This window comes from Centruroides sculpturatus, unplaced genomic scaffold (genome assembly GCF_000671375.1).
Source record: "Centruroides sculpturatus isolate CEXI.00-Female unplaced genomic scaffold, Cexi_2.0 scaffold316, whole genome shotgun sequence".
NCBI classification, from domain to species: Eukaryota; Metazoa; Arthropoda; class Arachnida; order Scorpiones; family Buthidae; genus Centruroides; species Centruroides sculpturatus.
Genome location: NW_019384641.1, coordinates 688,082 through 713,507, shown reverse-complemented (window position 1 = coordinate 713,507; position 25,426 = coordinate 688,082). Strand labels below are relative to the sequence as shown.

Below are 25,426 nucleotides of genomic sequence, written 5' to 3'. Positions count from 1 at the left end.
ATTCAAAAATTTTCTCTTGAACGTAGTTAGACGATCGGCATGACTCCATTGTTAACAGGAAAAGTACGATATACAGGGGCAAGACACCCCTAAAATTGAGAGCATTGTGACAATGTAACAATAAATAACAGCTCGTTTTTAATTATTACATAAACATTAAAAAAAATTTAAAATAACAACTCAGACTTTCAGAAATGCATAAAATAGCCTTTAAAAGATTTTTAAAATTTAACAACTTTTGAAGACTTGGGTATAAAAAGTTTCGAATCGTCTACGCAAGAAATACTTCCAATTGTTGATTTAAAATTACATTTGACAGCCATTACAGATGTTTTCTTTTTATTGTATACCTTGCTTACCTGTAGGGGTGCGCGTACTATATGTTAGGATACGCTATTCTACATGCATTATCGTTGTTATACCTTCTCTTAAACATGAAATATACAAACTGCTCTGAACTTTTAAGACAGTACTTTTGTCTGTTTGTAATCATAAGATAGACACGTTAAACTTGTAAAAAATGGGCTTTAAAATATATTATAGTTGTGATACATGCTAATGACAAATGTTAAACAATAGCCCAACGTAAACAGCTAATTATTAAACTATAATTTACATTATAAAAATACTAAATTTAATAATTTAACTGCAAAGATATTCTCACGCACACCTTTTCAATCGTATTTTTATGTTCGTTCATAGCTAAGTCACGTTATGCATACAAAATCAACAGAAACTAATCAAAATGGCTTAAAATAATTGAATAGTTGAATAATTTAAAAGTATAAATTATTTCGAAGGAATTAAAAATATGAAATTTTTTTTTATTATTTGTTTGAATGGTATTTATTTACATAAACATACATCAAGAATATGTTTATAATTTGTTGAAAATAATTAACAACGTTGTTTCTACGTTTTCAGAAACTGTTAAACAGAAAATTATTCTCGCCTTTTATGCTATTTTTAAAATAAATTAATTGCATTTGAATAAATATAAAATTAGATTGAAAACAAATGAACAGATTATTTTATTTAAAACAATTTGAAATAAATTATAAAATGATGTAACTGTTGTGTATTTGTAAAATTTTATTAATATAAATTGTTAATATTTTTCCAATTTCGACTCTTCAATTTTTACTTCCCTCCCGTATATATAACAGGTAAAGTATGGCGATCGGTCAAAGAATGACCCCAACCCTATTATTTACATTTTTGGACTCAGGGGACCTTAAAACGTCAAGAAATGCAAAAAAAATTCGAGGGTTTTTCTGTGTGGGGGGAGGCTTGATTTTCTTCACCCTGTTTGAAGCGTAATAATGCCTGTGTTTTTTGTCGAAAATTTCTAAAATCTTGTGGAGAGGTTTGTGTATTAGGAGAATTGATGCTATTCAATTTTGGTGATTAAAGTTTCAGGGGGTGGGGAGATAAAGGAGATCGTGTGTATCTCTAGTAGGGTCGGACTTAATGACGATTTTACTCGTTATTAGCATTTACAATTTTTTTATAAAACCCAACCCTACCATAAAAATTAAGGTTTTTTGCCATTTTATAATGATTAAAAATATAAAATATTTTTGATAAAATATCATAATAGATGGTGTTACCTAAATTTTAAATGTTGCTTGAAAAGTTAAGCAACTCGTTGCTGGATTTTTTTTTTTTTTTTTTTTTTTTAAACCATTTTCATTGATAAATATTCTCGAGAAATTATACAAAAATCAATGAAAAATACCAGAGGAAATTGGTCAAATAGGAACATTCAATACGTTTTCTTGAAATGACACTAAATTGACCAATGAAAATAGAGTAGAGGTTCTATAATCTGTCACTGGCCAGTCTGACATATCCAGTAATCCACATGAAAGTTTCGTGTTATTCCTTGTCGATGTATGTGACAGAGAGAGACTAATGTACAGTACAGTACTGTACAGTACTGTACATTAGTCTCTCTCTGTACTGTACAGTACAGAGTCTCTCTCTGTACTGTACATTAGTCTCTCTCTGTACTGTACAGTACATTAGTCTCACGTACTGTACAGTACAGTACTGTACAGTACGTGTATACTGTGTCGCTAGCAATTTATTGCACGTGCAATCGACAAAACATTCAAATCGTGATTAATACGATAAACTAACTAGTGAACCAAGTGCTTTTTTTACTGTACAGTATGTGCGTACAAAATTCAGTAATCGAACTCTCTTATCCAATATATGTCGGATTGCCGAGACTCTACTGTAGTTTCAATAATTTAATTACAATTTGAGAATGTATTATTATACCCTTTTTATTTATCATTAGAAATATTAACATTCAGAAGCAATAGTAATTATTTACTCGTACTTTTATTGTGCTGCATCTATATCAATAATGTTTAAGATAGAATAGAGAATACTGTGGATAGATTTTTACAAAAGTATTCCACAAATTTTTAGGGTCAGAGTTAAGCAAGAACAATTTGGAGCAGATCGACCAAAAAGCTAAGAACAGAGAAACACAAACATGCTATTATATATATTTAGGACCGACAAGGGACAGTCTTCTATTATTTCGAGGAAATTCCGTCTATGCGACGGAAGAGTTCCAGAAGCGGAATTGGATTTCCTATTTCAACAGTAGAACCCTGGATTTAACGGACTAAAGGGGTGTCCGCTATTGCCGAAAATCCGTTAAACCGAAAGCATTTTAAAAACATATCCAGTATATTGTAAATTTATTTATATATATTGAGTAATTTATACACATTTAACTTATTGACTCAATCTTGTTCTATTCGCGAATAAAAGAAGTTCTAAACTTTTCTTTTTAAAGCTTTTTGTCCGTTAAATCGAAGGTGTACTGTATTTTTCTCTGCACACATTAACTCAGCCTTCTATAAATTATAATCTAAAATCATTCGATCACGCCGTCAACACTAAAAAATTAATTAATGATCCTATTTTACTTCGGCAAGACTCGCCAGTTTTTAATTATAATCTTCAGATCATTCTACAGAAATCGATTTACTACTAAGAAGTCATCTAATTTCGTCACTTAATAGGACGAATTAAAACGATTATAATACTTTAAAGTAGTTTTCTGCAGATATTTTGTATCAAATAGCATTTATTAAAGAATGTTAGTCACTTTTGTTTTACTTTATATACTTGTATTATTATTATTCTTTCATTTTAATCTGATTGATTGTGTGTTCTGTAGTGTTTATATGTAATACATTGCTAACTAAATTTTAAAAAATATAGCATAATTTGTTACATGTCTTTAATCCATTTACGCCGCTTATTGAAATAATTATCGGGTTTCTGTGATAATTATAAATTAATGTTTCACGTAAATTTGTATGAATGATGTAAAATTTCAGAATTTTCGGACGTACAGTACTTGTACGTAATATTGTTATATCGCAACTTTGGCCGAATACACTTGTCATGTTAAACCAATTGAGATTTTTTGTTCTACATGGTGGTACAGTACAGGGCAAACATTCGAGATGTAATCCGACACCACAGAGGACATAACTGTAGGCAGGTTTGAATCGTACAAATCTACAACAGACCCATTTACCTTGTGAATTTTTCACCACGAAGTGACCAGAATAATGTTTCTTCTGTCATAGCTGTTACTCAAAAGTCGTCTTCTCTGGGTCTGAAGTGCAAGAACTAGAGCTTCACCATCTATCTCTTCTTCTTGAGTGTGAAGGAAAGCCATTGCCAGTTTTCATCTGAACCGAAGAAGATCCCTTGAACGCAGCCTCCATGAATTGACGACTGACTTGTCAATAAATTTGGCGAATACGAGCCATCGCCATTTCTTCTCCATTAATTGAATCCTAAAAGGTCAAGGGTAAGCAATCCAGTAAATCCACGCCTCTCATTCCCGAAGTACTGTATATTTATAAATCAGAAATAGTTGCATATACCGGAGCTTTTGCAGAATACTAACTTAGAAGCACTACCGAACTCAAAATACTTTAATGACGAGAAATATTTTCTGGATGCGGGTCGCAAGTGAACAGCGCAGGCTTCTAACAGGCCACATGCATTTTTTCTTACGGAGTTGCAGGCTTTAAGCTCTCTGAGTACCAACATACGGTATTTCATAACCTCCCACACACTAGGTACTAAAATTTATGCTAATGATATGTAAACTAGTAATATATAGCTTATTCTCATCTTTTTACTAGTCGAGTTTGTTCTTCGTCACGAATATCGGCTTAATTAGGGCTGCATAGTGACACATGGACGAAAACAAAAAATTAAAACACGGCTGCATGAAGTCCGCAAGTTGCCCATGACTGTAGGCATAATCTTTCCTAGAATGAGAATGAAGTTGATGTGTATTAATTAATCTAAATACGGGAAGAAAGATAGTTCAGTGTTTGTTATGAAGTGAAACATTGTATAAAGCAGAGGTTATAACCTTTTTTGTTCCATGGACCTCTTTTCTAGTCAGGTTATGGAACCCTAATCCAAATAATGTTTTAAATACATAAAATAAAATTACAAAGGAAATTCTACAGTAAAACAATGAAGTAAAAATAAATATTTAAGTTTAAACGCGCAGAATTATAGTGCCATTTTGAATTCAAACATAATATAACGCACTAAAGATNAAATTATACGTATTTTGGAAATGTTGAGTCGAATTAGTCTAGAATCGGTTAATTTTATAGAAGAAAACCTTTCGAACAGCCTTAGTCCGTAAAGTTCCCACCTATCGGGCTGCGATTGGCTCATGTATATAATCATTCCCACAACGTAATTTTCGGTTAGCGTGGAACGTATCTAAGCGTTATAGGGGGGTCTACTGTATATACGAATGTCCGATTTGAAACGGAAGTTATGTTAATTTAATTTTAACATTTTCTCTTAGAGTTAGACAGATGACCGACATGACACCATTGTTAACAGGAAAAGTATAACGTATAGGGGCAAGATACCACTAAAAAGATTGAGAACATTGTGACGATATCACAATAAATAATTGTTTTTGTACAGCACATTTACTATACGGAAATTGTTCGCAGCATATTCAGAATGTATTTAAATAACAGTGTACAAAAATTCTTTATTACATATATTTATTAATAATTATAAATAATACAGTAGAGCACCGATTATCCGACCCCCGATTAACCGAACGTTCTAGTCGGCAAATTTCAAATGTCTGCTAGTGATGCGGCACTACAATATTTGGCTATATATTGGCTACTTTAATATTATTTTTGTTAAATTTTTGNTGATGTTTTTTTTTTTTTTTTTTTTTTTGTAAACCATTTTCATTGATAAATATTCTCGAGAAATTATACAAAAATCAATGAAAAATACCAGAGGAAATTGGTCAAATAGGAACATTCAATACGTTTTCTTGAAATGACACTAAATTGACCAATGAAAATAGAGTAGAGGTTCTATAATCTGTCACTGGCCAGTCTGACATATCCAGTAATCCACATGAAAGTTTCGTGTTATTCCTTGTCGATGTATGTGACAGAGAGAGACTAATGTACAGTACAGTACTGTACAGTACTGTACATTAGTCTCTCTCTGTACTGTACAGTACAGAGTCTCTCTCTGTACTGTACATTAGTCTCTCTCTGTACTGTACAGTACATTAGTCTCACGTACTGTACAGTACAGTACTGTACAGTACGTGTATACTGTGTCGCTAGCAATTTATTGCACGTGCAATCGACAAAACATTCAAATCGTGATTAATACGATAAACTAACTAGTGAACCAAGTGCTTTTTTTACTGTACAGTATGTGCGTACAAAATTCAGTAATCGAACTCTCTTATCCAATATATGTCGGATTGCCGAGACTCTACTGTAGTTTCAATAATTTAATTACAATTTGAGAATGTATTATTATACCCTTTTTATTTATCATTAGAAATATTAACATTCAGAAGCAATAGTAATTATTTACTCGTACTTTTATTGTGCTGCATCTATATCAATAATGTTTAAGATAGAATAGAGAATACTGTGGATAGATTTTTACAAAAGTATTCCACAAATTTTTAGGGTCAGAGTTAAGCAAGAACAATTTGGAGCAGATCGACCAAAAAGCTAAGAACAGAGAAACACAAACATGCTATTATATATATTTAGGACCGACAAGGGACAGTCTTCTATTATTTCGAGGAAATTCCGTCTATGCGACGGAAGAGTTCCAGAAGCGGAATTGGATTTCCTATTTCAACAGTAGAACCCTGGATTTAACGGACTAAAGGGGTGTCCGCTATTGCCGAAAATCCGTTAAACCGAAAGCATTTTAAAAACATATCCAGTATATTGTAAATTTATTTATATATATTGAGTAATTTATACACATTTAACTTATTGACTCAATCTTGTTCTATTCGCGAATAAAAGAAGTTCTAAACTTTTCTTTTTAAAGCTTTTTGTCCGTTAAATCGAAGGTGTACTGTATTTTTCTCTGCACACATTAACTCAGCCTTCTATAAATTATAATCTAAAATCATTCGATCACGCCGTCAACACTAAAAAATTAATTAATGATCCTATTTTACTTCGGCAAGACTCGCCAGTTTTTAATTATAATCTTCAGATCATTCTACAGAAATCGATTTACTACTAAGAAGTCATCTAATTTCGTCACTTAATAGGACGAATTAAAACGATTATAATACTTTAAAGTAGTTTTCTGCAGATATTTTGTATCAAATAGCATTTATTAAAGAATGTTAGTCACTTTTGTTTTACTTTATATACTTGTATTATTATTATTCTTTCATTTTAATCTGATTGATTGTGTGTTCTGTAGTGTTTATATGTAATACATTGCTAACTAAATTTTAAAAAATATAGCATAATTTGTTACATGTCTTTAATCCATTTACGCCGCTTATTGAAATAATTATCGGGTTTCTGTGATAATTATAAATTAATGTTTCACGTAAATTTGTATGAATGATGTAAAATTTCAGAATTTTCGGACGTACAGTACTTGTACGTAATATTGTTATATCGCAACTTTGGCCGAATACACTTGTCATGTTAAACCAATTGAGATTTTTTGTTCTACATGGTGGTACAGTACAGGGCAAACATTCGAGATGTAATCCGACACCACAGAGGACATAACTGTAGGCAGGTTTGAATCGTACAAATCTACAACAGACCCATTTACCTTGTGAATTTTTCACCACGAAGTGACCAGAATAATGTTTCTTCTGTCATAGCTGTTACTCAAAAGTCGTCTTCTCTGGGTCTGAAGTGCAAGAACTAGAGCTTCACCATCTATCTCTTCTTCTTGAGTGTGAAGGAAAGCCATTGCCAGTTTTCATCTGAACCGAAGAAGATCCCTTGAACGCAGCCTCCATGAATTGACGACTGACTTGTCAATAAATTTGGCGAATACGAGCCATCGCCATTTCTTCTCCATTAATTGAATCCTAAAAGGTCAAGGGTAAGCAATCCAGTAAATCCACGCCTCTCATTCCCGAAGTACTGTATATTTATAAATCAGAAATAGTTGCATATACCGGAGCTTTTGCAGAATACTAACTTAGAAGCACTACCGAACTCAAAATACTTTAATGACGAGAAATATTTTCTGGATGCGGGTCGCAAGTGAACAGCGCAGGCTTCTAACAGGCCACATGCATTTTTTCTTACGGAGTTGCAGGCTTTAAGCTCTCTGAGTACCAACATACGGTATTTCATAACCTCCCACACACTAGGTACTAAAATTTATGCTAATGATATGTAAACTAGTAATATATAGCTTATTCTCATCTTTTTACTAGTCGAGTTTGTTCTTCGTCACGAATATCGGCTTAATTAGGGCTGCATAGTGACACATGGACGAAAACAAAAAATTAAAACACGGCTGCATGAAGTCCGCAAGTTGCCCATGACTGTAGGCATAATCTTTCCTAGAATGAGAATGAAGTTGATGTGTATTAATTAATCTAAATACGGGAAGAAAGATAGTTCAGTGTTTGTTATGAAGTGAAACATTGTATAAAGCAGAGGTTATAACCTTTTTTGTTCCATGGACCTCTTTTCTAGTCAGGTTATGGAACCCTAATCCAAATAATGTTTTAAATACATAAAATAAAATTACAAAGGAAATTCTACAGTAAAACAATGAAGTAAAAATAAATATTTAAGTTTAAACGCGCAGAATTATAGTGCCATTTTGAATTCAAACATAATATAACGCACTAAAGATACGTAGTGTTTTTATTCTATTATTCATTGACAAATTATTCTATAATATAAACAAGTTAAGCGCTTATTTGGAACTTCCAAAATAGTTAAAAGCTTACAGTTATTTGGCCTTTTATTAAATTTATAATTACTAAATATATAAAAATTTCTAATTCATCAGTTTAATAGGAAAACTTCTATGGAGTAAAGCGTGCTTATTGTGTCCCTTTTCATTTATTATTATTATTATTATTTATTAATTTTTTGAATAATTGAAATAGTGCAATGTTCCTTTATTTAATTAAAAAAACAGTCTTAAAATTTTATTTTCTATTAGTAAAAATAATAGAAATTTATAGGGGAAGGAACCACTAAGGAAGAATCCCGAGCTCCTTTCTCGATACCAGTGGTCGCAATTCCAAATGTTTTATCAAGATAATAGATTGTGCTAGATTATTATATTCATATTTTTAGAAAAATTTAAGATCCTTGCTTCTTTTAGATGAAATCTTCAATTTTGTATTGACTAAGATACGTGCAGTACGACTATACATAAACTTATATTAAATGTTCTGTTGTTTCATCAGCAGACTGGCAAATATTAAAAGCGAAATATCTTCTAACATCATAAGATACAGGATTATTTTAATTATGATATTTGAATAATTCTGTAACTTAAAATTCAATTTCGAAAGGTAATTTGCATCGTTCTAATATTTTAATATTAATTTCGTCAACATTTCGATTTCATATGACGTTCGTTCGAATCAAGAATATTTATGAATATTTTAAATAATAATTGTCATTCCCTTCAAATTATTCACACAATTTATATTTAGACTCTATTAAAAAATTATAAAAATATTACAGTAGAAACTGTATAATGCCGAATATTTTCCCCGTTTAGACAGTTTTTACTGTATTTATTCGCATACTTGTAGCATTATAAAGTAATATTTATTGCTGTTTATATTAACAGTGACTTAGAAAGACGATAATGGCAGAAACATTCTAATTGATCCAACAAATCATTAATAATATATTCTTACGGGATCCTTCGAATAATACGGAGATGAAAATGTGTAGGCTAATTTACTATTGTCTATGTAATTATGGGCAAGTTTATTTTTAGATATACATTTACAGTCGAATTTACTAGTCGAAGTATAAATTTTTAATACAATTTAACAGTTATAAACGAAATGAGGACAATTAAATTATATGTTAGACTGCTTTATACTTTGTTATAGAAATAATAATTGTTAAATATATTTCAATTAGCCTAAATTTCGTTAAACTATAAAGAAATACTTTTATTCTATTTGCGAACTTCTGCATGTAATGATTCAATCGATTCGTTGGAAGCAATTGAATCAGTGTAAACAGAACAAGAAGCAGATACAGGAATAAAATAACTGCATGTTTCATTCGTGTTATTCGTATAGACATGAATCATAACATGCAACTGCTCAAAACTAGTTTTAATCATTATCATAATAATCTCTCTTAAACACTGAATTTTGATCGATCCTATATACAAAATAGAACGAAATATTCGTTTTATGAGCTCATTTCTTGATTTTTCCAACGATTTCAATAACTTTATTCGATGACACACACAATTATTTTCTTTAATATGAAAGATATCGAAGTAAGAGACGTGTTGGTTCGTTGGTTAATGGTCAGAAATATCCTGGAGAAGAATACAAAGTTTTAGATATTTAAATTCTAAACGTCTTCAAAGTACTTAGTTAAATGTTTACATTATAAATAATTCATTTCATTTCCTTTTCGATTCACTCGAAACTGATAGAGAAATTGTGAAGACGTGGATTTTCTCTCGTTATTTTTATGCAAGTTTTAATTTAGCATACATCATCGAAGCCGATAAACACGTTTAGGTATACCAAAGAATTATCAAAAACAGAAAAAAGACATCTTTAGCTAAACTAATGAAAATATTTTAAAAATGACTTAAGTTTTTTCAAAGATTTTAAATTGAATGATTGGAACAAAATAATTTAGTCTGATAAATTTCATTAATCAGAAATCAAAACTTATTATAAAATTAATTACAATGCACTATTTTATAAAAAGAATAATTAGCGTTTATGGATTCTAAAGGACGTAAATGATTTACATTATTTAAAAGCAAGGCTGATGCAGAAAAAATTAAGGTCTCGTTTCAGGAGGAAGTGGTTCCTAACCCACTTGAGGAAAAATGATAATATATATAAATGGGATTAGTTCCTTCAGTATGAAAATTCACTACTTTTTAGTAGTGGATTTTCTATATTTTCTAAGGAACTATTTTATAGATATTATAGATTTACAATGAAGAAACATTAATAAGATGGACCTGATTAATCTAAAATGATTAACACGCATCGAGGTTTTTCTGGCTAACAACTGCATTAAAGACGTATATTGGGATTTTTTTCTTTTTCTCCTCCGTGTTTTAGAGAGGTTACGCTGTTTGGATGGAAGATCCGCCTTCCCATTAGGAGATTCACAGGCAGTTTGTGTTAAAGCTTCTTTAAGTGTTTTCGTGATGAGAGCTCTGAGTGGTTCATTTCCTGGACTTCCTTGTCCTCTTCATTATTCTCTTGTGCTTCTGGTTTTTTCTTCGAAACTGGCATTCCATGAATTTATAGTAACTCATTGATATCACCACTGTCAAAATTCCCAATGCTAACATTTTGCATTACAATTCCATACGCCAGTTATATCTGAAATAGACTCAAAGTCAGAAACTGCATCAGGCCAGAATTTCTGCCAGAAACGATTCATACTTGACTGACACATCATCTCAGATTACTGGAATGTTTAAGTTCTTAAGAATATTAAAATACTTCCAAAAATAGTAAGGCTTTAGTTTTTCACCAAAATATCACCAATATTTTTAACAGCAGCAATAATACGCTGCCGACATATTGAGTTTATGCTTTTGTTTTTCGTCTTTTGTCATGCTCTTGAATTTGTTTTCTATTGTGCCAACTACGTTCCCTCTTGGTAGCTAGTGTTTTTCTGCTTCGGGATATTGACAATGCCATCTATACAAGTTTGCATGGTTTTCCTCTTGCTGTAAGTCTTTTTACAAATACGGATAGATAGTACCCGACTTACAACGAAGTTCTGTTTCGGATTCCTGTCGTAAATTAAAAGGTAACGAAGTACAGTCTCCAAGCAATGTATAAACCTGTATAATATTGCATAATTTTGAATGCACATAATATATAATACGATACAACGACGCTGTTTAGGTGTCACTTCACTTCAATATTTAATTGGCCGGCCAGATGATCAAAAGTGAGTATTTTCTTTAATTTGTGTCAGAATTTTCTTTCAACAACTAAAAGTTATTTATCGTCTTATAATATAATCGAGATGGGTTGATAATAATAATAAGCACAGAGCTCAAACGGTTAGGAGTTGGAAGTTGAAATTTGGTACACAGTTAGGGTACATCATGAGAATGCACACTCAGAAGGAATTTTTGAAAATTCCTCCTACTGCGGTGGAGAGGGAGAGGTTAAGGATTACCTTGAAGAACTCTGCTTCTACTGTACTATTTTAGATTTTTTTTGCGGGAAATCGAACATATTTTTAGACCCATCTAATAATTCTCTAATTAGCCTCGGAAGAGGGAGGGACCTAATTCTTGCACCCAGTGAAAACGGATAAAATTGGCTATGTAAGATTTGGCTATGTAAAATTGGCTATGTTTATGGTTGTATTATATATTGTAAAATTTGATTTATATAATAGAAGGGTTAGAAGTACAAAATTACATAATCGTAATGTTTGTTCTTATTTTTTGCTCGGGAAACGTCGGGCTTACCTGCTAGTAATATAATAAATGATTAATTAATAACATAATTATTATGTTATTAATTAAAAATTTTCGGCGTGGTAGTTTTTCCTATCACAATAATTCAAATATAACATGGCTTGTTTCATTTAAATTAGTTATATAATTTTAATGTTCGTCTAGTCGAAGTTTTAAAATAATCCCTAACGGTGGTTTAATCCCAAGGCGGTTTATGTCTAAAACCGCCTTGTTTCTAATGCACTTCATCGTGCTGAAGAAACAAAGAAAACAGGAAGACACGGTTTCAAATTTGTAAAGTTAGAAAAGGCAGTTTATATTCAGAAGAGATGTACCAAAATCAACAACAAGAATACGGTTCCATAAAAAGAATCAAAAATAAGATAAATAGAAACTTGATAGATGTAAATGTTTTTTAAAATACTCTATAAGAGACCTTTACGCACACTACCCCTACCTAAATCTATTTCGAAAGCTTTACCAACTAGAGATAGAGAATATATAAATTTTAAAATATTAAGAGCTGCGATAAAATATAAGTAGGCCTATATTAAAATTAGAAGATTAAAAAGAAATCTTAAAACACTTAACATACAAGAAGGCAAAAATCTAGATGAAAAAGAAAAAGAGAATATAAACAAAAAAGACTAGCTAAAAAATTCGAACATCTAACTTAAAAGAAATAGAAAACTGGAAAAACCATGTCATATTAAATAAAACAACGGTTAAAATTCCAGAACAAATTCGAGAGATACTGTGTAAAGGACTAGAATTTAATGGCCCGAACCAATGGAAAGTGTGAGATGTAATACCGAATTTGGACCGTATACGTAATAGCCTAACAGAATTAGAATCAAACAAAGCAAAAATGACCATCAGTAACAAAATTTAAAAATATATTGCAAGAGTAAAAGAATACCGATAAATTAATAAACGAAGTTAAAAAAAATAAACATAGAAGAAACCTTTAAAATAGCTAGTCTGATACTATTTATATGTACAGTACAGGAATATTATAGAGAACAAATTAAACAACATTAACGCAACAGCTGAAATAATAGAATTAACAGTTTTCCTATCGAAGCAATTATTTCACTATAGAAGACAAATATTATACACAAACAAAACAAAACCGTCTTATGTCTAATTAACGCACTTCAGCGTGCTGAAGAAACAAACAAAAAATAGTAGCATTTTCTTAGTAATAATGTTATTTTATCAGCAGTAAGATGATTATCCTAAAGATTACTAAAAATATAATTTTTTAAGTAAAAAAATTTCAAATAAATAAGCATTTCTGAGTTATAGAGTCCATGTATCTTTGTATGTAGGTTAAACTGAAATAATAAAAAGTAGTCACCAAATTTCCAAATTGTGCTGCTATTTTCAAAAATTATAGTCCTATAAATTCTCTCTGGCGTCTCTGTCCTTCCTTAACCTCAAGAACGAAGTTAGACAGATGAAAGTCCAGACCAGATATGGAAACCTTAGGGGCAGGAAGCCCCGATTAAACATATATTCACTTCCGTTTTGTATCGGAAATCGCGTTATTTTAATTCAAAAAATTTTCCCCGAACGGAGTTAGATAGATGACCGGCACGACTCTCGCTAACAGGAAAAGTATGATGTATAGGGGCAAGACAGTAGTGAAATTGTGACTAAAAAATAGGAACATTGTGACTAAAAATTACAGCCCGGCATTGTAACGATGTCACAATAAATAATTGCTCGTTACATTCTCTAAAAATTCTTCAATTTATAATTCCGTCTAAATTCAAAATTCGATAACCTATGACAGTATGATCGGTCAATTCTTCCTTCGAAAATCAACTTCCAGTCTATTCTTCCCTGAGCAGTTATCCATTACAACTGTTCTCACATTCTCTGCTGATAAAATCTTCCCTACACAATTCTCCCTCGGATAATTCTTCTATATTTCGACTTTTTCCTGGACAATACTTCCCCATATTATTCGTTCTGGAATAAATTTTCCCTGCGACAACTTCTTCCTTGTTAAAGAACAGATTTATCTAAGAAGATTATGTTTATTCTCTTCTAGAAATATAATAAAATGAATAGATAAATTATTATGACATTATAAAATTTATATAGGCATTTAATTTTTAATCCAAACATTTAATATAAAGAGTGATTAGTTTGTAATTATTGTAGACTTAGAACATTGATAGAGAGTTATTTAATAAGAATATGTTTTGGTCTTATACAAAATAGTTGGCAAATGTGTAAAAAAGTAATGTTTTAGAACATATACAATAGCTTTGTGCCACATAAAAATTAGTAATTTAAGTACAAATCTGTTGCGTTTTGTACTTCTAACAATATATTGTGTTCGAAAACACTATAAGGGTCATCGTGTGGGAAGGCATTCTTGATACGAAACCATTAATAACACTTAAAATACTGTTTATCACGATGTAACTTATAATATTGCGATAATAGATGAAAGTCGAGACAAAATGAGGAAAGCTTAAGGTCAGAAGGCCCCGATTAACTACAGTCGACCCCCCCTATAACGTACGTTCCTATAACGACAATTCCTATAACGTAGCGAAAAAATTGTAGAAACTTTCGTATAAAATACCTCCCATAACGTCGTTTCGCGACAAGATTGATAGAGTCTGGACCAATAGTGGATGAGCAGCCGAACTACTTTCCTCCGACCCTGCGCCACGCTACGGAGCGGCTAAATTGAGTTTGCTATCGTCTGTTTAGTATTATATATAAATTATATATAAATTAGGTACTGTACATATAATTATATATTAATTATATATAAATTAGGTACTGTATATATAATTATATATTAACTTAATTTATTGTAACTTTATTATAATTATATATATGCTTTCTGCCGCCTGGCAACACGCTACGGAGATTTTAGGCTAGTAAGTTGAGTTTATTATCGTCTGCACAGTATGTAAATTAGGTACCGTAAGTCTAATACAGCACTAATTTTATACATTTCTTGTGAAAGAAACACTTCTTATTCAACGGCCATAAAAATTATTTATATTAATGATGTCTCCAAAGGTCAAGTTATTTTTCTGCGAAAAATTCGTTATCAGAAATTGCGGCCGCCGTTTCGTGTGCTGTTCCGCGACGAAAACCAGCTTTAAGCAACGGCGTAGTCGAACGGCACACACTCGGTAAGTAATCCTATAATTTTTTGTTTGTAGCATAGTTTATACAGATTATTCCCAAAAAATTATACGTATTTTGGAAATGTTGAGTCGAATTAGTCTAGAATCGGTTAATTTTATAGAAGAAAACCTTTCGAACAGCCTTAGTCCGTAAAGTTCCCACCTATCGGGCTGCGATTGGCTCATGTATATAATCATTCCCACAACGTAATTTTCGGTTAGCGTGGAACGTATCTAAGCGTTATAGGGGGGTCTACTGTATATACGAATGTCCGATTTGAAACGGAAGTTATGTTAATTTAATTTTAACATTTTCTCTTAGAGTTAGACAGATGACCGACATGACACCATTGTTAACAGGAAAAGTATAACGTATAGGGGCAAGATACCACTAAAAAGATTGAGAACATTGTGACGATATCACAATAAATAATTGTTTTTGTACAGCACATTTACTATACGGAAATTGTTCGCAGCATATTCAGAATGTATTTAAATAACAGTGTACAAAAATTCTTTATTACATATATTTATTAATAATTATAAATAATACAGTAGAGCACCGATTATCCGACCCCCGATTAACCGAACGTTCTAGTCAGCAAATTTCGAATGTCCGCTAGTGATGCGGCACTACAATATTTGGCTATATATTGGCTACTTTAATATTATTTTTGTTAAATTTTTGCGTGTTTTAGGCTCGACCATTGAAGGGAGGACAGTATTTAAACGAGACTTAATTTTCTAATTATGAGTGGTTGTTTGTTTTGTGAGCAATAAAATAATTTAAAAATAATTTTTAACGATACAATAGCGACGATTATTATTTTTTTAAAGAATTTGTTAGGCTTAACATCGATGAAAATTCAACGCAAAGTTGGTTAATAGCGATATACTAATAATGTATTTTTTCATTATTTTCGGTTATCCGATTTTCAATTATCCGACCAACCTGAGTCCCCAATTGAGTCGGATAATCGATGCTCTACTGTAACTCCAGATTGATTAAATAATTACTGTCAATGATATGTTAGTAAATACGAAACGTTAGTATTATAATTTTAGATTATCATCACTCATATACTGATAAAGGATAACGAATTGAAATCATAATTTAAAATATTATTAATATACAAGGTGGTAAAGAAAGTCACTTAACACCCCTGCTACAGAATATAGAATGTACCCATCGAGCACAACGTGTAACGTGCATAACTCTGTAACCGTACGAAGGTTAATAAAATCTTTCAGCACTCAATTCCTTGTGACATTCTGACCCTAAATGATGTATCACATGACCCTCTTCCCATTTACAGTTTTGTAGTTGCATTCAAGATGGCGGCCGTGCGTGTAACACACACCAATCTATTTCTCCCGTTGATCTAATGTGTTCCTGACATGAGCGAATTAACTTTGGGTACATTCTATAGTCTGTAGCAGGTGTATTAAGATAGAAATATTCATAAATAGTTTTATGAAGTTAAGACGAATAATATATAGAGAGAGGGTAGGAAAAAATAGGCTTGCCTATAAGATATTGTCTAACATTTACAGTGAGCTGTAAATTATTTGTGGTTGATGAAATCGTCATCTTGTAGATATCAGAGAAATCTCACTTCTGTACGGTTCTGGGAGGAAGATGTCACAATCAAAATTATCTCCTATTCTCCGGCCTGCCACAGGAATAAGAATGGTTCTTATTAGAGGTTCTCCAGGCTGTTTTTTAATCCGGAAAATCCCGCAAATTTCTTAAAAATTCACTGTTTTTTTATTTTGTATTGAGGAAATTTTGCAAATAGAAAGTGTAATTAACCGTCAGAATTCATTTGTATTTATTAATTTTAAGCCTGCTTATTAGTTTTTAAAATTTTTGCTTATTATGGCATGTCACAGATTGTCATAATGAATATGTAACCTATTTGTGACAGGACTCTGAAAACCGGGAAATCAGAAATCCTAGTTTCTACAATGTCCGCGCACTGATAGCAACACAAATGGCTATTTTAAAAAAGTAATCGTATGAATGGTGAGGGTGATATTAATGAGCGCCGCATCGGCCGCAATTTCATTATACTATTCTAAGATAGATTTACGTCTATTTTTAATTAATCTCACGGTAGAGTACATCATAGCCCGGAACACGTGGCGACAGGGCTCTCTACATTATGGTATATGGGAATTTCAAATAAACGGAGTCGAAAATTTCAAATAAACGGAGTCTTGCAGAATGATAATGAACAGGTTTTATTGGACACACACAAAAAGCAATTACATATTAAAAATGTGATCTGTGCTGTCTGTTAATATATTAGGGGCAGTCAAATGAAAACGAGACAGACTATATAACAAGTGTGGCACGGAAGTTGGTAATGCAGGTAGGTGTGTATATAGAAGTGCCCTCTATTGGGAATCAGGAAGGAACAGCGTGAACGTTCACCGCTGTGCCTTTTGTCTGTTAGACGTGCTTGAAGTGAGGTCGGCAAGTCGTGTGTGCGTCCATCATCACTATGGAGGTCCGCTGCTTGTTGACTTTCTGGAACACGGCGCCACAATTAACGCACAGCGGTACATAAAAACTTTGCAAAAATTGAAGCGTGCCATCAAATCCAAACATCCAGGAATGTTGATAGACAGCATCATTCTGTTGCAGGATAATGCCCACCCACATGTTACCAAGATTACTTTGAGTACGCTGCAGAAGTTTTGCTGGGAACTTCTGCAGCATAGTCCATACACATCCTCTATACAGTCCCGATTTTTCCCCATGCCATTTCCATATTTTTGTAGCCCCGAAGAAAGACATTCGAGGCCGTCAATTTGCTTCGGACGAAAAGGTGCACGCCTGGGTACAATCATGGTTCCGTAGGCAACCGCAAACATTTTTCTATGAAGGCATTGACCGTCTTGTCTCACAGTGGGATGAATGGCAATTACTTTTGAAATAATACAGTTACTTTTTTCCCATCTGTCTCGTTTTCATTTGACTGTCCCTAATACCTCCTCATCTCGAGAGGACAAGGCAAGAAGCGATTACCGATCAGGTCACATCATCTTACTTCATGTTACTCTTTTTTTTTATACCTCATCTGAGAACATTCAGAAATTTTTGAGCAAAGACGCTCACATCTTTTCAACTAGGCCTCCTACTACATTTCTAAGAAGTGAAAGCAATGTGAATGATATTTACAAATTTTTTAAAAAATTCTTTAAAAAACTAAGTTCATTCATGTGGCGACCAGATGGTCAGGGTCGGAATTTGACGTATCCAGACGGGCCATCCACGAAAAATTCCTGGGGTTTTTTCGACCCGTCCAGATACGATTCCGGCTATTCAGAGCGGTAGGGTGCCATCTGAACTGCTCGGCCATCCGGCCGACATTATTTACTGATTATTCAATAGAATAAAACATGACATAAAGATGGAAACAAATGTGCAAGTACTGTAAGATTACATGATGAATTTTAACGTTTCGAGTGTGTTGTAAGATACATAAAGCTCCCAAGACAAGAAAAAGTGAAGAGAATCGAATACCATAAACCAATCCCATGGTGATCTTATTACTTGGAATAAGAGAGCAAGATGCAGTGATTCCGAGTGTAATATTTTAAGCGAATTCAACTGTACTATGAATTTTACACGGTATTCGACTTCTCAGTAAATATAGCCGATTGTATGGTTAGCGAAATTTGCTACTCTCACCTTTTTAAATGCTTCTTAAAAGGTGATAGTAGTCTTGTGACCTAAAATTCTATGGGCGCTGAGTTTCCAAAATTTCATGGACGTGTAGATTAACATGTTATGGTCCTCCTCTTCAAATTTTAAATCAGAAATTAATACTTGATGTGTTATGAAGTTACCGCAATATGAGATAGTGTTAGACATTTCGAAATAGACTCAGAATTGTTTGTTGAATATTTATACGAGATTCGGCTGTTTATTTCTTTTGTAGCTAGATCTGTGTGGCAATTTTCACCAATTCAAGATGTTAGTGCAACTCCCGTATGCATTTGGTTTGATAAATTTGATAACTTATGCTGATACTTCTATGGTTATTTTCTAACGATAACTGCGGTATAAGATTATGATATTAAACGATGTAGATTAACGTTTGCAGCAAAATGATACGCATTTTGATGTATAATCAATATTTTACTGAAGTTAATCTGAAAAACTACAGAAACGACTGATTAAACTTATTACAAAATTAATGTAACAAATGGATATCATTCGACAGAAATAGTTGAATCTCTAGAAGTTATCGACGGATAGCAGGAATTTTTCGGGGATGGCCGGAAAACAAGAATTCATAATTAGGCTAAAACGAAACGTTATTATTCCTTATCCTAAATTATTCAAATCTGAAATCACCCGTCGATAGATATCACTTCGTCTACTCTAATCATATAGCAAATACGTAAGCGATAGTAGTGTAATGTCTCCCTATAGGAAGACAAGACTTGCCTAACAGTTCTCCAGATGAGAATCAACATCATTGTTATCACAGCTATTTGTCGATAATCTGTCGTCCTGGCATTACGCCCTTCGATATGAGGTTCATCAATTCTCTCGCCTACTAGTCTGATAAGTGAATCATTTCCTTACTCGTCATATGGTACTTAGCTGCTGATTCACGTAAAATCAATGTATTTTCTGCATAGCACAATTTCTTTATCATACAGAACAAGACATGACGATTCGTTCCACTTAACTTACTATAGTTTGATTAATTTCTAACATTTTAAAATTAACTTAGGTATAAGTTAAATTTAAGTTACTAGTATATTCACTGTTTTTTTTCTAGTTGTTACAGATAGGTTATTCTGCTTCTTATGGGGCTTACTAGCTTAGTTTCTGTATTGTTTTAGTATTAGTTTGAAGCCTTTAATTTTAAGCATTATACTTTAATCTGTCTAGCTTTTATATACTTGCACTACTTATTGGTGTATGCTACAATTCAGGTTTTCTTTTAGACCCACGGCTTTGCAACCTAAAAACTGCATGGCAACATATAAAAGGGAGTGCTAATCTTACCTACACTGCTCAGAGATATCTTTCCTTTCTCCTCACCCCTTTCCTCGCTTCCCTCTTCTTCTGCCAGATAAACACTTTGTGTATGACTGTTGTCTTTTGTTAATCGAATTTTATTTTTATTTTATTTTTTTACATTTTGCTAAAAAATTTTATTATTTTTCAGTATTCGTTTATTCATTTACAGATCTATAGTTCATTAAATGTGTGAACTTGTTAAACAGTTTGTTTCAAATTACATACATACATACATATATATTACATACATATAAGTAAGTTCAAGCGACAAGTATTCTTCAATACTGTCCATTTTATTTTCAATATTTAACTAATACTTTGACATTTTTGTCATTTAAATCCTAAACTAAATCATTCAATAATCCTCTTCGTCTCAACTCATCATTGATTAAACATTCGATATTGACATTTCAATCTTTAAAAAGAATTTGATTCATCCAGAAATGTGATTTTAATTCAAAATCATTGTTCATATACAAAAGTTCTGTTACAAAGATATATATATACGTTTTAAATCCTGAACTATAAATTATTCTTTTTAATAAAAAAAAACATTAAAATATTATGTTAATCAATAGCTTATGATTTGACTTTAAAAAATGTCCTTTTACAAACCTTTTAAGAATTATGATCAAAATTAAGTAACTGGAAAATATTAAAATTTTTGTAATAAAAGATTGATTTCTTTATTTTATTCTTTCAGTTCAAGCATTGTTTGAACACACCCACAATATCCTCAATTTTCAGAATTTATCCTCCATTCATAATTTTGCATCTGGTAATCTTGATTTGGTTTTATGTCTACACCTCAACATGAAACATGGGTGATCTGCCCAAGCGGAAAGTCTTTTATGGGAAACTGGACCCTATTTAGATGATGTTAACGCGAAGAAAACCCAAAAAATTTCACATGATCAAGCTCCAACACACGACCAATTATCCGTGTTCAGTGGTTTTATCCACTGGACCACTGATGAGCATTTTAGTTTTGCAATTGTTAAACTATTTTCCCAAATATTATAAAATTATATTAAAGCAATTGATAATTAACATTATTAAAATTTACCAATACCTAAATAATAAATAATAAATTTTTAATATAATTATAATTTAAAAACTTCATTATTTAATGAATTTTTAAACTTGTTGAAAACATACACAGTACTAAAAGTTCTTAAATGAATTCATTAACTAATAAAATAACTATAATTTCATTTTTTATTAACTAACTGAAATTAATAATTAATAATTGTTTTTATTAAGATTAAATTTGTAATACAAATAAAAAGACTGTTTAATTTTATAAATGATTTTAGTTACCAACTACACAATATTTGATTTAACCTTACACAAAGTAAACATCTGGAAATGCTATAAAACATTTTTGTTTTTTTTTATGTACTCTTATACTTAATTTTTACAGCAACTAAAAGTATTAAATAATATATTTTAATTAAAAATTTTAAAATACAATATATTAGTAAATTAATAATTTTATGCATGAAATTATGTTGTATTATTCTTTTATAATATGGATAAATTAATCCAATAAATAAAATGATTACTTTAAAGTTTTAATACAAGTTACAAAATTTAACTCAAACCTTTTCATAAATTCTTGGAAAAATAAAATGATAAAGAAATAGAAATATTTTCAAGAAAAAAAAAAATTCTTTATTTTATATTTTCGTGAAACTTATTCTGTAAAAAACAATGTTATAGATCAATATTATTAAAATACCAATTTTTTTCCCTAGAAAAACTTTGATAAATTCCATCATTGCGATGGAGACATAGAAATTTGTCAAAGATCAATATATCAAAAAATAATGAAATAGTATAAAATTTAATATTTTGTAAGTTTTATTAAAATATCTTACTAGCTATTAGTTTTATTATTTGTTTTTTGCTTGTTTGAAGTAAAAACCTTGCTTTAAATTTATATGCTGGGTCATAAACTTGATTTTCCTTTTGATTATTTGATTAATGATTAAGGTAAAAGATACATAATATAACAATTTTTATGTTTGTTCTACATATTAATTTTGAGTAAATTATATCTTAACTATTGGAAAATTTAAATGTAAAGAATAGTATGTTCTCATTTTTAATATTTGTAAACAACATTTAAAAGTTACAGCACAAATAAATCAGAAAATTTAAAAGTTATATCTAATGATATTTTATTAAAAAAATCTTAATTCTTGGATATCAGCACACATTTTATTTTTGCAAATCATTACAACAGATATTCAACATACGGAAAATACGGTAGTATGTTTTGCCTGTATTTTCTTCTTACTATAAAAAAATACAATAATTCTAAGCTAACGTATTAGCATTTTATTAAGCTAGAAAACATTATACCTTAAATAAAATTAGTGGTATTAAAATAATATATAGTATCATATATATGAATTATTATATGTATAGCACTTTTGATTTCTACATTTTCCAAATTTAATTATTTATCCATTTTATGTTTAATTTAGATTGAATTATTACATTCTATCTGTATTTTTTATGAAATATTTATTCCATTTTAAATTAATCACAAATCCAAACTTAAGTATTTAATTAATATATTTAAATAAGAAATAAACTACTTTTTTTATAATTCAAATAAAAAATATGGTTCAAAAATTATATTTATATATCGTTAATATTTAATTGCATTTGAATACAATAAAAAATGGTCAAAAATCATTTGATATTCCTGAGATTGATTAACTGACTCTCCAAATCAAATAAAAAGAGAATATAAAAACAAACTTTTATCAAATTTTCATAAAATAAAAAATACATATTGTATAAAGAACAGAACAAAAAAATTCATGAAAATGAATTATTTTTCCTCTAAAATTCATCTAGTTACAATAATAAAAATAATATATACTTACACATCAACATAAAATGTTATTGTAGTATTTTGGAAATGATTACAAAAAGAGATTTTACATGTAAATACATAAAAGTATATTCATGTAAAATAATTGAATAATAAACATACAACTATATTAACATTAATCCTTGAATTACTTATATATTAAAAAATTCACATATTGTAGTTCAAACAAAGTGTTTTAAATTTGAATTTATAGTTTTTTTTATTATTTTTATAACAACAATTAAAATTTATTTTAATCAATTTTATTATATTTCTGGAATAAATTACTTTATATTTTTTAGTGATACAGTACTGTTTAAATTCATAATGTAATTGAATTATTAACAATTTATTTATAAATAAAATATTATATCTAAAAGTTTTTAAAATATCTTACAATTTTTATTTACACACTAGGTAATAACCATAACATCAACCAAGCTGGTAGAAAAAATATTGATGCCATTGCGTAATTCCAATTGCTATATAAATACCAATCTTCAATAGTAAACAGCAGAACTTTTTTGTGTCCCTTCAATGCCCGAGACAAGTGTTCACTTATGGGAGCAGTAGAATCAATATATATTGAATTTGCTATCAAGCACAAATAAATCAGTATGAATGGATGCAGCAGTAGTAGCAAAACAGCATGTGGCCAAGACAGAAATCTGATAAATAAAAACAATCATTTAACTTTAGTCAAAAACAGATAATCTTATTTCTTTAATGCATGATTATAAATTGATTTATTTTATATTCTTTTGAAAAAGAAATAAATGAATATAATACATTAATAGAATGACCAAGTCATTTGACACTTTAAAATGCTACTTAAAGCTCAAAACTTGTGTGTTTGTATATAAGATATTTTAAATATAAATGAAATCTGAAAATGATTTTTAATAATAAATTTTTAATAATATTTTTATGAAGTCTTCATTATTAGTATATTTTAAGTTATTAAAAAGCATATGGAATATTTAATACATTAAGAGAAATATCATTCTTTTGTAAAAAAAATGTTTTATAACCGTATTAATTTTTAAATTAAAAAGATGATCAGAAAAGAATGCAATACAATTTTAGATAATTTTAAAAAAATTATAAATGTCCAGCAAATACTGTAATCTGTATTTGAAAAATTGTCTTAAAAGAAGAATTAAATATTTTTTACTTATATAAATACTAGTTTCATGTTATACATGTATCTATGTATGTAAAATTACCTCAACTTTTGAGACAGACTATATTTTCTCTCTCAGATTTCAAAATGTTTATTTAAACATGCAATTTCAGCTAAAAAAAAATACAAAACAACTAATAGCATTTTTTAACATTATTTAATAATTAATTACATTTACTTATTAATGTTCCAAAAGTTTAGATAAAATGACAGTTTATAAAAAGTAACCAGAACTATTAATATGTCAATTTTCGACTATAAATTCGTATCTTCTATTATCAGGACTTATTATACTGGCTTTACAGATAATATTACAAAGATTAACAGAAAACAATTTTTATTTTATTCCATATACCTGGACACATACATAATTTTGTGTTTCGGACATATTTGTCCCTCCTCAGCAGGTATTTTTGTATATTCTATAAACAATAAAACAAAAATTTAAAATTTACATTTAAAATTTCCCGACAAAATTATTTAATAAAATTTTTACAATTTTCCGGTTTTCCTTTATTTTTTTTTTTTGCTCAATTGGATATTCAAATTTTACCAACAAAATCAGAATTACTATGATTTTAAACCTGTATTAAACCAAATTATATTAACACTATCACAATTTTTTTTACATTTGTTTACTATTATTACAACTTACATTTGTTCTTGTTCCATTTGATCACACCTCGTCTCCATTTCTTTCTATCGTTCTTATATATATTTTTTCTGGTTTACAACTACAATTAAATGAATATACAACTCCTTTTTCTTCTAATATATCGTAATTTCCTTCATTTCTATAACATAAATGGTTTTTTGTTGTATTTACTTTTTCCGGTATTAGATTGATTCTACTATTTAATATTTTCTTAATTCTTTCAAATATCTTAGGGATATATCTTATATTAACAAAACTTTCTCTTTATCTGAGAAAAGTTTTGTTAATATAAGATATATCCCTAAGATATTTGAAAGAATTAAGAAAATATTAAATAGTAGAATCAATCTAATACCGGAAAAAGTAAATACAACAAAAAACCATTTATGTTATAGAAATGAAGGAAATTACGATATATTAGAAGAAAAAGGAGTTGTATATTCATTTAATTGTAGTTGTAAACCAGAAAAAATATATA

General features: G+C 30.1%; 1 protein-coding gene across 3 annotated transcripts in view; it reads right to left on the bottom strand.

Annotated features, from left to right (window-relative positions):
- Positions 1 to 23,411: 23,411 nt before the first annotated feature.
- Positions 23,412 to 25,426, bottom strand: part of LOC111626012 (glycosylphosphatidylinositol anchor attachment 1 protein-like) — a 51,611-nt gene continuing 49,596 nt past the window's right edge. For all 3 annotated transcript variants that reach the window (XM_023369287.1, XM_023369285.1, XM_023369286.1), the window contains one exon: positions 23,412 to 23,778. In XM_023369287.1, the coding sequence (XP_023225055.1) occupies positions 23,517 to 23,778 (262 nt within the window). In that variant the 3' untranslated portion in view covers positions 23,412 to 23,516. The remainder of the gene's footprint in view (positions 23,779 to 25,426) is intronic.